The sequence below is a fragment of the Condylura cristata genome, unplaced genomic scaffold, assembly GCF_000260355.1.
Source record: "Condylura cristata isolate star-nosed mole 26May11 unplaced genomic scaffold, ConCri1.0 scaffold00034, whole genome shotgun sequence".
In the NCBI taxonomy this organism is placed as follows: domain Eukaryota; kingdom Metazoa; phylum Chordata; class Mammalia; order Eulipotyphla; family Talpidae; genus Condylura; species Condylura cristata.
The window spans coordinates 12,183,601-12,196,040 of record NW_004567135.1 but is presented as its reverse complement, the minus strand read 5'-3'; the positions used below and the strand labels follow the sequence as shown (position 1 = coordinate 12,196,040).

The following is a 12,440-nucleotide window of genomic DNA, read 5'->3' as shown; positions in this document are numbered from 1 at the left end:
GAGAGTACAAGCTCACTGTGATCTTGCTGGTGTTGGGTGCTTAGTTGTTTTACTAGAAGAACCAATTTTTCTTGCTGACTATGATTGTAGACAAGACACTTCTCGCGTCACCATCAGTTTCTCTATCTGAAAATGGACTAGGTAAACACTACGCCTCGCTTGTCCTCAGTATTTTTTTTAAAGACTTATTTATTTATGCATACAGAACTGGGGTACAGGCCAGAGGCTCAGGGGCGGCAAGAGGCTTCACAGGAGACAGAGTGGGGAGCAGAACAGGCAGATCGATGAAGTACACTGCTGAGGGGAGCAGCGGGCGGGTCAGGAGAGGTCTGCTACGCCATGTGGTCACCTCCGGGGCAGGCGGGGATCGAACTCATGCGGAAGCGGCTTTAGCTTCTCAGTGCTGTGCTTTAACAGGCTGCGCCACCTGGGAGGGCCTGTCCCCAGTATTTGATTTTACTTCTGACCCTTAAATTTCTCTGATAGGCACCGCAGAGCCAGGCAAGGAAGGCTGATCGCTACAGGGACAGCAAGCACAAGTTCTGGACCTTCGGAGACGGAATCAACCTCAGATATCCTGTCCCGTTATTCCCATGCATGCTGAGACAGATCAGACAATGCGTCCCAATGTCACGGTTAAATACTGTCATCAACCATACAGGGCAGCATCCTCCTGGATACTCGCTAATCCCTGCCCTGGGCGTGGAGGGCCCGCTGCCACTCCCCTATGCGACGGTGTTCTGTCCCGACTGTACGGTGTATCCTGCGTATCTCCTTTCTTAGAAAGAAGGCAGATGGCAGCCTGCTGTGGGAACCACTTGGTTTCCCACCCAGGGCGGAGCCCCACGGCCTGGATCCCACAACCGGATCTGTTAACTCCAAGTCGGTCTGAGATTCACCTTGGGGGTGCATCTGGCCGCAGGGGGTCATCTTGCTGCAGGAGTGAGCAGGCTGATCTCAAGCTCCAGGAGGCATCCAGCTCCTGCGGGCGGAGTAGAGGAGCATCCTGCCTGCCCCCACCCCCACAGCGCAGCAGCCATGACCTCCAGCGGGCCGGGGGTTTGCCTGGCTCCGGAAGCCCCTGACATCCTGCTCTCTGCTGAACCCACAACGTGTCAGGCCGTGCGTCCCAGCTGCAGCACACAGCCAGCCTGGCCTGGCAGCCCAGCAGGGTGACGGCCCCTCGGCTAGAAATAGCCCTCCGAGAAGTGTGCAGTGGCTACGTGTCCACAGGGAGGAGCAGGCAGGGCAGGCGAGCCAAGGAGCCCCAGAATCCCGAGATAACAGGTCCGGATGTGCAGAATCCCAAACGTGGTGGGCGGGACTGGGTCACCAGCTCCAAGAGGTGAGTGGGCACCAGGATGTCTGCTCCCCTTCGTGGGCTGCGTGACAAGCTCCAGGCACGTAGGGCGGGCTGGGTCCTGATGGGCAGCCTCTGAGCACCAATCAGATCAAGCAGACCGTGTGGCTGCGCACAAGGTGTGGACACGCTCACGCTCACATGCACTCCTCTGCAGTCCACTGCTTCCACTGCTCTTTCTTCGGGTTGAATCCCAGCGTCAGAAACATCACACTCTTCTCTCTGGGCTGGGTCATAGATGGCTGAGGTCAGCCAGCAAAGGTCAGCAGGTAGAATAATGAAGCACTCTAGACATTGCTCTTTCCTTCCCCTCCTTGGGAAAAAAAAAAAGACAACTCTTTAGGGTTCACCCGGAAGGGATCTTGTTCTCAGGGTACCGAATTTTGCCAACTGTGTCCCCAAATTCTCCCTGCAGCCCGTCCAGCTTCTGCCCTGCGGTGTGGTTCTTGGTAAATGAAGAGGTACCCACTGGAGACACCGTCTGGGTGTGGTTAGGTGGGCAGAGCTCTGAGTGCAGGGCAAGGAGAGCTGGGTTTGACCCCGCTTCTGCCACGTACTCAGTGTGCAACTTATCAGGTCATGTGCTGATCCCCAGTTTCTTCGTAATGGGGATTCTTACTATCTCATGGAGTTGCTGGGGAGATCAAATAAGAGACCGTCTGCAAAAAGCAAGCAGGTCAGGGGCTCTCCCTGGTGGCACAACGGGTTTAAGCACCGCATTATGAAGCTATCCAAAGCCACTGCAGCACAAGTTCCATCCCCGGCCAGGGAGCTGACCCACAGGTCCTCTTCTTGCTGTTGAGAGGCCATACCAAGTCAATTGCCCTAGACTGTCAAAATGAGGGAAACTGAGGCTCCAATGTTTTATAAAGCAGCCATGACCTCAAGGCCTTGTTTTCTTTCTCCCCTACTTGGAATCTCCCCAAGATGGCAACTCTGGCTTTTGTGCCTCTGCTCCCAGCCCCCAGCGAAAGGGGTCCCCAAGGATACCATTTGCCTGACGGCACACTATATTTCTGTACCTTTCACAACACCCACTTAGTGCTGTGCAGGGAAAGCTCTGGATGGAGTTCCTGATTGGAATTCAGAGCACCGGGAAAACCAAAATGAGTGGACTCGATGGGAGATTAATTGCATAGGAGCCTGTTGACTACATGGTTGAGGCGGGTGTTTTGGGAACGGCTGCTGCCTTCACATTTCCTGGTGGAAGTGGGACAGGTCAACACACAACCCAGAGGTGTAGATAACTTTTGCCCACACATCATTCATTTTTTGGAAGTTGGCTTGAAATTAAGGGGTGTGTGTGTGTGCGCGTGTGTGTGTGTGTGACCAACACGCCTTCCGTAAGCCTCGGCGGTCTCTGCACTCTCTTCTAATGGGCTGATTACACAGAGGATGTGGACAGTGGAGTTTTTCCTGTTTGATGTCACGAGCTACTCTTTAAAAGCCTGAGGGATAAAGGAGGGAATCCAGCCTGGGAGCCTCCCGCCAGACACCGGCGGCAAAGGAAGAAGTGAAACAGCCCAAGTCTGGGAGGCAGTGTCAGGTTTCAAGCTCAGTGCCAGCCACTCAGAGAGCCATGATGTGGGGGGCCCGCCTGGGGCTCCTGGTCTGCCTCCTGTGCTGTGCAGCCAGAGCCTATCCCAATGCTTCTCCGCTGCTGGGCTCCAGCACCGGAGACCTGACCCACCTGTACACCGCCACAGAGAGGAACAGCTACCACCTGCAGATCCACCAAGATGGCCGTGTGGATGGCACACCCCAGCAGACCATCTACAGTGAGTAGGGCCCCATCTGGTCTCACCCGATGGGAAGAAGGGGGAGTCCACCTCAAAGGACTCAGGGAGGACTTGAAGTGCAACAGGGGACAGTCAGCCTCCTAGCTTCTTCTCAAATCCCTGTGCATGTGTGTTAACTGTGAGAAGCTTCTGCTGCCGCTCTAACCAGTGTCTACCGGTTTCTCCAATATGAGTAATTTGTCTTCACTAACAACCCTCTTCCCAAAATAACCAATTTCTCTTTGCCCTATTCAAAGTCCAAAAAATGTGTAGAAAAAACAGCAAGGGGGCGAAGGGAAAAGAAACCAGACAGGTCAACAGACAATGTTTTAGCTCATGATTCCGGACTGAGTTAGCCTTGAAGTTTGTAAAGAAGATCCATGCATGTGTGTGTGTGTGTGTGTGTGTGTGCGTATATTGAATAATGACCTCAGGGTCTCTTTCTACATTGAGTTTCTAGTGCTATGGTCTTATGAAAGTTCTCAGGAAAAACATAGTCTCAGGCTGACTTTCCAGGTAGGTGGTCTTGATGATTCTGGCCAAGTGCACAGTCCTTCCATGCACTCATCCATTCAACCACCACCTACCTACCCATCCGTGCACCATCCATTCAACACCTTTCCTGGGAACTTCGAGGTACCCATTTTGCTGTGAGTCGGTAATTCTTTCTTGGGGAACTCGTTAGGAACACATTGGCAATATGACATAATTGAGGTGTTTTTAAAAGATCAGGTTTGTGCAAAGTTGATGCACAATTCACAAGAGTCGATCAGTGAACTATGAGCCAGTAGGGCCCCTTTGCATGGACTATATAAGAGGCAGTACGATGCGAGGCAGATATGAGAAAAGACCAGATCTTCTATTTTAGAATAATATGTAAAATTACCCCAAAGATACAAGAAAATGCCAACAGATTTGATAGAGATCAAATCAAAGAAAGAGTAATTGCAGTCTGTTTAATCAAAGAAAACTCTTTTAGGAAGAATGATCTGCCCTGTGTTGTTTTAATGGATGCAGCAATCTTTTTTTTTTAATATATTTATTTATTTTTACATCTTTCTTCATTTTGTGCATTTTTCATCTCAGTTGCAATCCCTGTGGACTTCCTACCACCAACTCACCCATGTGCCATCACCACAGTGAATGTGGCAATCTTTTGCTGTAGGCTTGCTATTTGCAAAGCCTTCTCACTGCTAGGAACCCAAGGTCCTTTCACCTGGTAGTAAGAAAAGTGACATGCAAAGTCAGCAGTTGAGAAATTTCCCAGGGACAGTGGAGGGTGATGTGAGAGCTCAGGAGGAAGAGAAGGGTCCAAATAGTCAAAACTCTTAGACTCAAGTTTGACTTCACATGTTGGCAGGATTCAGGAGTCAACATCTTGAAGTCAAATTTGAGTCTCATGGCAGAAATAAAATAAATCTAAACACACTTGAGGCAACCACAGAGGTTCTCATTCTATTCAATGTGTGGATAACAATCTACAAGGTAGCTGATTCGCAAATCAGGTGTTAGGGGGCCCCCTGACCTCAGCACTAAGCTGGGGGCTGGCACAGCAGAAGACACAGCCCATCAAGCACCTCACAGTCTTTCATCCCTGCTCTCCTCTCCTGCCTCACTTTTAAGCTCTTAGGTAATCACTCTCCTGGAAGACCCACCCTTAATTTTACTGAAGATGGTAAGTGATTTTAAGTGCCAGATGGTGAAGTATGGTAAATTATTTTGACTCCCATAGATGGAAAGAGCTGCATACAAACAGAAAATGCTTATAAAAGTTGCTTAGAATCATGGAGTCCCTTCACTGAAAGGAACCTCCCCCGATCCTGCTCCCAGGCTCTTAGAGATGTGAATGGAATAAGAGTAGAATTCACATCAAGCCAGCAATGGGAATTGAAAGACTTTCCCCTCAAATGCTCACCAGCTGAGGAGGCACTGAATAACTAGCTGGAACGAATTTAAATAACTAGAAAGCAGGAACATGAATTAAACTAATTTTAGCTGGGATTTTTTTTTTTTAATAGAAATGTGAGGTTAGTTTAGTTTGGTCAGGTGTAGACACTAGCTAATCATTGTGCCTCTGGAAATAATACAGACTCAGTTTAGTCAGCCTTTGAATGAGTGACTGTGTATACACACACACAAATTTACACACGTAGGCTAAAAAACTTAGCAGAAAGAAAAGAGGTAGATAGTGCAGCTATGGAGAGAATCGTGACAGGGCTGAGCCCGCACACAGCTGGGACAGGTGGATTCTTTCTGCCTTGTAACTATTGCACCTTTGTGATGGAATCCGGGTCACTATATGCTTTAGTAAATTCTTGACTCATAGGCAAGCACCCAGTGTTTCTTGGCTTGTTGGAGATGGTGTTGACAGCAGCACCCCAGATGCTTCCTTGGAGCTCAGCGCTGAGGTCAGAGGCATTATCCTTCAAAAATATTCTCTTTCCTTTGAGGAGCGGTAGCACTTTATAGCTATCATCTTATTTACTCTCTGCTGCTTAGGAGAACAGAATAGATGGATCACTTTCTACTTTTAAGGCCAAGGTAGAAGTGAAGTGGCATTTAGAAAGTGTTTGTAGGGGATAAAAATATTATCTAGGGTCCTCCCTGGTGGCGCAGCCTGTTAAAGCACAGCACTGAGAAGCTAAAGCCACTTCCGCATGAGTTCGATTCCCGCCTGCCCCAGAGGTGACCACATGGCGCAGCAGACCTCTCCTGACCCGCCTGCTGCTCCCCTCAGCAGTGTGCTTTGTGATCTGCCTGTTCTGCATCCCCCCTGTCTCTGGTGAGTCCTCTCACCCTCCGCATCTCTGGCCTTTACCCCAGTTCTATATGAATAAATAAATAAATCTTTAAAAAATATATATTATCTAATGGCAGCCCAAGATGGCCAAATGATGTGCTTGTACTGTACATGAGAAAATAAAGGGTAACGGCCTTGGATAACTGGCTCTTGGTTTCAGAGGGAGTAAAGGACCTTGAGGACACCTTGAACCCCAACCCCAGACTTCTCCAGGGTGAAGGCACAGACACCCTCAGTTACAGAAGGACTTGTCTCCTGAGCCTGCCTGCTTCCCACAGGTTGTGGCTCGGCAGCCAGGAACACGTTCCTTCCTTCTGCCCAGCGCTACCCCCAGATCTGTGCAGAGTGAAGAGACAATCTGCCTCTCACGTTTTCTCGACTTCCGCTTTGGCTCCTGTGGGCTTGCTGCAGTGGGTGTGTCCTCCTGGCAGTTGCTCCCAGCTCCTCTGCAGGCTGTTTTCTGTAGGGACAGGAGCTGGGAGCAGGAACTTCTGTCCCACATACTGCCATGCAGTTACAAAGCTGGCAGGTGGCATCCTTGGGGCCTGAACCCAAGACCCTTGTTTCCTGGTAGTGTCCTTTCTCCGACCTACTCAGGGGCGATGGGGTTTGCTGTTGTCTTTTCGAGTTTGGAATGATTTCTGTTGGAGGCAAGTTAAGCTCTGCGTTTGAATTTTCTTAGTTTTCTTATCACTTAAGTAAAAATTGGTGCTATCCCCAATGTTAATGGGAGCAATTGCAATGATGTAACCCTTGTTTAGAGAATTTAAAATGCATAAAGAACATAAAGGACAACAACTCAATAGTAGTCGCTAAGTGTGATGTTTTCCTAACTACACGGAAAGTTCACCAGGGCAGAAGTTTTCTTATAGATTCCTTCTTTTTCTCCCAGGGCTTACCACAAAAGTAGCCACTTGTCTGAGCAAGATAGCCAGACCCATTATGGAGTAACTTAATATCTTCTCCACTTCCCATACCCCACTCCCTTCTAGAAGCTTCCATTAGGGCTAACTTAGCCAAACTTTGAAGCAAATTGCCTTTTCTCTTATCCTCTTTTTTCCTCCATTTGCCTTCCCATCCTCATCCCCCTAGCCATGCCACTCAGCATCTGAGGTATCTAGGTAGCATCTGAGTATTGGCTGCTTTGCTCCTCAGAAGTCTTTGTAGAGCCTAGTTGAGCTGTAGACCACCTCACCATGCTCCCCATTCTCTAGGACAGATACTGAGCACTTATAGAAGAGGGGTGCAAGCTTCTGCCTAGGCTACCTTCCTGTGGGCTGTGAGACCAAACAAGATACATGTTGATACATTCTGTGGTTGGCTGGTGGAAGTGGCCCCAAAAGCCTTCAAGAGTCTTCACAGAAACTGATAGATAATTAAACAGCATGTGGGCAGAAGTCTTGCGGAATTGTATACTCTTATCATGAAACAGAAAGTTTTAGTTTAGGTAACTAGTCATTGATTAACCAATGGTGAAAATTGCAGGTTCCCATGAAGACATCACAGGAGTCACACTGAGAGCTCTTATGAATTATTTAAGGCATAGGGAGTATGAGTGAGGTTCAGTGCCCTGCTAGAAACTAGATTATGAGAGGGAGCATTGGAAGATCATGAGGGACTTGACCTCAAGGAGACACCACCCATGAGTAAAGGACAAAGGCCCGCAAGAAGAACCCAAAAAGAAAATTCAGTGCCTCCCTGGGATCTATTCGACCTGCAGAGATAAACCTCTGCTCCTGAGTAGCTTGTTCTAGGGAAATGCTACGACATAGGCTTGGTAAGGCCAGATAGATGCAATTCATGCTGCAGGAGAGCAGCAGCTGGGGAGCTGAGGCGCTGGGGGAGCTGAGTCGAAGGGTCAGTTCGTTCTGATGAGGAAGATTAGCAGACTCAGGTGACTTCTGAATCTGACCTTGATGTTCAGTGGCATCAGCAAGCCGAGAAGGGAGAGGAAGGTCAGCTCTAAGATCATCCTTGACTGATAATGGGCACTGGCCAATACATCATAGACTACCACACTGCTGGATGGAGACTCTCAGGCTCTGTATACCAGCTGGATCCTCAAAAGGCAGCCTAGCAGATTTTAAAATCATAAAAGCAGAAGATTTGGGAGAATGCCACCCCCAAAGAGGCACTGGGCAGGCAGACGGCTAATCTGTAGGACAGCCCAGCACACAAGCACCCTGGGGAGCTCAGAGCATGTCCCTCAGGCACGAAGCCCAGGGAGGGGGACACGGGACCGTCAGAAGAAACGAGACTGAATAAATGCAGACAAGGGGAGGGGCACGGAAGTCACCATTCCCCTGCAAATCAAAGGTGCTTCCATGAAGGCTGGTGTTTAAGGGGACGTGGAAGTGGGAACCGGATGCCTGGCCGGTGTGTGACCTGGAGGATTATCCACACAGGTGCCCTGATGATCCGATCGGAGGATCCCGGCTTTGTGGTGATCACGGGCGTGATGAGCAGAAGGTACCTCTGCATGGACTTCAGGGGCCACATTTTCGGATCTGTGAGTTCCTTGCTGTGCGGGGCACCCCGGCAAGCGATGAGTTTCATTGACCCATCAGAGAATTACAGCTTAACGACTCCATGGAACTTGGAATGTTTCCACTCAGTGCTTGACTTAGTCCAAACATTAGAAGCTCAGGTTGACACAGCAGGGGTTCAAACCCAGGCGGTCGGCTTCTGGAGCTTAGGCTTGCCTGCTGGGACCCACTTTTGTGTCTAGCACAGCGCCCGGTTTGCGGGTCCCCTCATGGTGTCATCCTGAGAAAGGGCAGGAAGCCATGGTTCTCTTTATAATTCTGCAGTCACACCTTCTTGACCTTGACCTTGGGCTAACCCTCCTACTTCCCTAAACTCACTTGCCTCTCCCTGAAAAGAGAAGCAGATGGGCCATTGTGGGGGTCCCTTTAGAAAGATCTATAATTCTCTGTGAAGGTGAGTCCTCCAGATTGAGGAGTCACTATAGTGGCAGACATAATCCAAAGGCTTTGAGAAACAGTGAAATAAAGAACTGCTTCTCTTAGGAGCGTCTCACCACCAGAAAGACCCAGTAGGAATTCCATGAGAGCAACGACTTTTGCTTACGACTCTAGCCCAGCACTATAAGAGCATCCGGCCCAGAGCAGAATTATATCTGTCAAACAAATGGGCAATCAACGTTAGTAACTGCTGGCAGCCACGCAGCTAGTCATCTATAATATCCTCACCTTGGCTTCTGAGGGTGAAGCGAAATGAGGTGTGAAGGCCCAAGAAGGCACCGGGTGAAATCTGGCACTGAGCAGGGGCAGGCTCACCTCTAGGGGGTCTCTCACACAAGTCCTTGCCCCTAGTTTCCGGTTATGTACATCCCTGGTGCCAGCACCCTGGTTTGTATTTGACCATACACACGCCTTCCCACCTGCTTTGTATAGACAAAGAGACAGGAACATGGTGGACAGCTCTAAAGTAGCCTCCCTCCAGAAAGCAGGCCCCAGGAGAGCTATGGCTCTGCCTGCCTGGTGTGGGAGCGAGTCAGGGGCCCGTGGGTACCGGGGCCCGTAGGCACCGAGCCCGTGGGCAGGGGTGGGGCCAGGGCCCAGACTCTCGGCCTCACCAGCGTTTGCTCTTTCAGCATCTCTTCAGCCCGGAGAGCTGCAGGTTCCGCCAGCGCAGGCTGGAAAACGGCTATGACGTCTACCACTCCCCGCAGCTCCACTTCCTGGTCAGCCTGGGCCGGCCCAAAAGGGCCTATCTGCCCGGCACCAACCCTCCACCCTACTCCCAGTTCCTGTCTCGGAAGAACGAGATCCCCCTTCTGCACTTCAATACGCCCAGGCCTCGGCGCCACACCCGCAGCGCTGAGGACAACTCAGACCTGGACCCGCTGAATGTGCTCAAGCCCCGGCCCCGGATGACCCCCGCGCCGGCCTCCTGCTCCCAGGAGCTCCCGAGCGCCGAGGATAACAGCCTGGTGGCCAGTGACCCCTTAGGGGTAGTCAGAGGCAACAGGGTCAACACGCATGTGGGCGGGATGGGCGCGGAGCGCTGCCGTCCCTTCCCAAGTTTGAGTAGGCAGACCAGGAAGGGGCCCTTTTTAACTAATCTTTCCCCAGACTAAACTCGCTTTGAGAGCCGCATGTCTTTTAGGCTTCACAGAAGGGGCGGGTGGGGCCGATGTATGGAATTAGCTTCTCCCTACTCCCATTCCCCTTCCCAGGAGGTCCCCTGAGAATCTGCCTTTGAGGCCTAGTGCGTTCCCAGCTTCACCTGTGGGTGAGGGTGAATCACGAAACCCCATGGGTAACCTAGAAATCTCCCCTCACCAGAGAGGGTTGTGGGGCCCTGGACTCTCTTATTCTTCCCCGCGCCTCTCTTCATCAGCTCAGCATTTGAAGCAAAGCTTTGGTGGTTCACTGCGCCCACGATTAAGGAGTCAATGCCAGCAGCTTCTTCACGCCTCCTTGGGTTTCTGTTCTCCACCTGGCATTTGAGGTTGGCATTTGAGCTTGCAACCTTGACCTTGGCCAGCAATAGCTGAACTGGTCCTCCTCTAGCGTCACTGGAGAGGTGTCCAAAAGGGTCCGTGGTGGGTCAAAATGCAACTAAACTGCCCTGGAGAATGGAAATGGGACTAAACACTCTCCCTGCACGACGCCTCCTGCCTGCCCACTCCCACTACACAGCCAGAGTTGGGGGGCCCGGTACCCCCTGGGGCCCCCTTGGTCCTGGCACAGCCTGCCTCTTTGACTTAGTGAATTGGACCTGAGCATTTGGTATTGGCTCCACCCTGCTAGGCTTTATTTTTCAAAATGGAAACAAGTTCAAACTCTCCTAGAAGGCATTTAATGAAATCTCTGCTGCCAAGTTGAGTAACGCACCATTCTGGGTGCATTAAGAAGGCTACTTCTATAAATTATTCTATAGGCTCTTCTATAAATACAGGGCAGGGAAACTGGGCACAGGAAAATCGTGTCCTGGTGTCTCAGGGCTCAGGTTGGGGGTGGCTCCAGTACCTAGGGGGGCAGAGAGCAGGTGCCACTGCCTTTCATCTCCCTGCCCACTCCAGTGCCACAGGGTCACCTGCAACACCTGCAGCACTCTGAGGCTGACGTGTCTGGGTCTGGATGCACGTGGGAATTTGGGAGGCAGTCAATGAAGATAGTTTTCAGACTCAAGAGTCCAGATGCTACTTGAGGAAAACAAAACCTCCCCTAGTGGCCTAATAGCTGAGTACCTGACAGGGGCGTGGACGCTGGGCCCTCCTTCCCTCACCCTGTGGCTTAGCCTCTCCTATGAGGCGTCCCATTTCCCCCTCTTCCCTTCAAAGCGCTGATTAAACCACCACAGCAGATGTAAACAGCTTCTTCAAGTTCCAGTTTTCCCATCGATACCACCTACCCAATCTTCCTGGTCCTTCTTTTCACTTCTGAGAGAAGCATTGGGTTACTGTTGCCCCTGATGGTTTCCAGATACACTTGAGGGGCCAGCTCCTGTGCTGAAATACTAAAACTCTGTGTAATTATTATATATAGCAGTGTATGGCAGACATGTTCCTGATAGTTTTCATTTCCCCGTGGAGATGTTCACTGCATAAAAGCATTGAGAAGGTCCCCCATACTGAGAACTACATGGAAAAGAACTTCAGTGGAAAATAAGTTGTCATCTCCAAGCTTAGTACCATTTATCAGGTTTTCTCTTCGACTGATCTAAGGTATCTTCCCCTCCCCCCACCCCCCATTTCCTATGACCCTCAGCATGTGGCAGTATTTATTTATTTATTTGGAAGGTTTTGCCTATCACTCTATATTTATATATATTTATAAAAATGTAACTTTGCCTTCTTTCTTCTATTTAAAAGAAAAATAAAGTTTATCTCAGCTCCTGTGAGTTTTCCCTCTCTGTATTACAATTGCAAAAGTATGTCAGAAGACAAGAATAAATGGGATGATGGGAGAGAAAAACCTAGATAAGACAAGATTGAAAGAGAATATCAGATTCTTTTTTAAGATTTATTTATTCGTGCCTACAGAACTGGGGTATAGGCCAGAGGTGCAGGGGTGGTGAGATGATTCACCAGAGACAGAGTGGGGAGTAGAACAGGTGGACTGAGGAAGTACACTGCTGAGGGGAGCAGCAGATGAAACAGAAGTCTGCTGTGCCATGTGGGTCACCTCCCTGACTGGGAATTGAACTCATGCTGAAGAGGCTGTGGCTAGCTTTGTGGTGCTGTGCTTTAACCCATTGTGCCACCAGGGAGGGCCCAGAATATCAGATTTTTAAAGTATTCAAAATTTCGTCCATTTGTGAGTGGACATGGCAATTTTGATGACCAGATATTCTTGAAAACAAGAAAAATGTTCATAAATATTGAATTGCTGATCACTCTGGCTCTAAATTGCTCCCTTTATAAAGAGCACCTTATTATTTGAAAAAATATGCACAGGCACAACATATCCATTTCCAGGAAGCCAAACGCCAGATCTTCACACACTCAATATCACCCCCTAGAGCCTGAACA

At 49.9% G+C, this 12,440-nt stretch overlaps 1 protein-coding gene across 1 annotated transcript; it reads left to right on the top strand.

The window, feature by feature from the left end:
- Nucleotides 1–2,942: 2,942 nt before the first annotated feature.
- Nucleotides 2,943–10,040, top strand: FGF23 (fibroblast growth factor 23). Its single transcript, XM_004692551.1, has 3 exons — nt 2,943–3,138; nt 8,344–8,447; nt 9,555–10,040. The coding sequence occupies exons 1-3, from the start codon at nt 2,943–2,945 to the stop codon at nt 10,038–10,040; spliced, it is 786 nt and encodes a 261-aa protein (XP_004692608.1).
- The last annotated feature ends 2,400 nt before the right edge of the window (nt 10,041–12,440 follow it).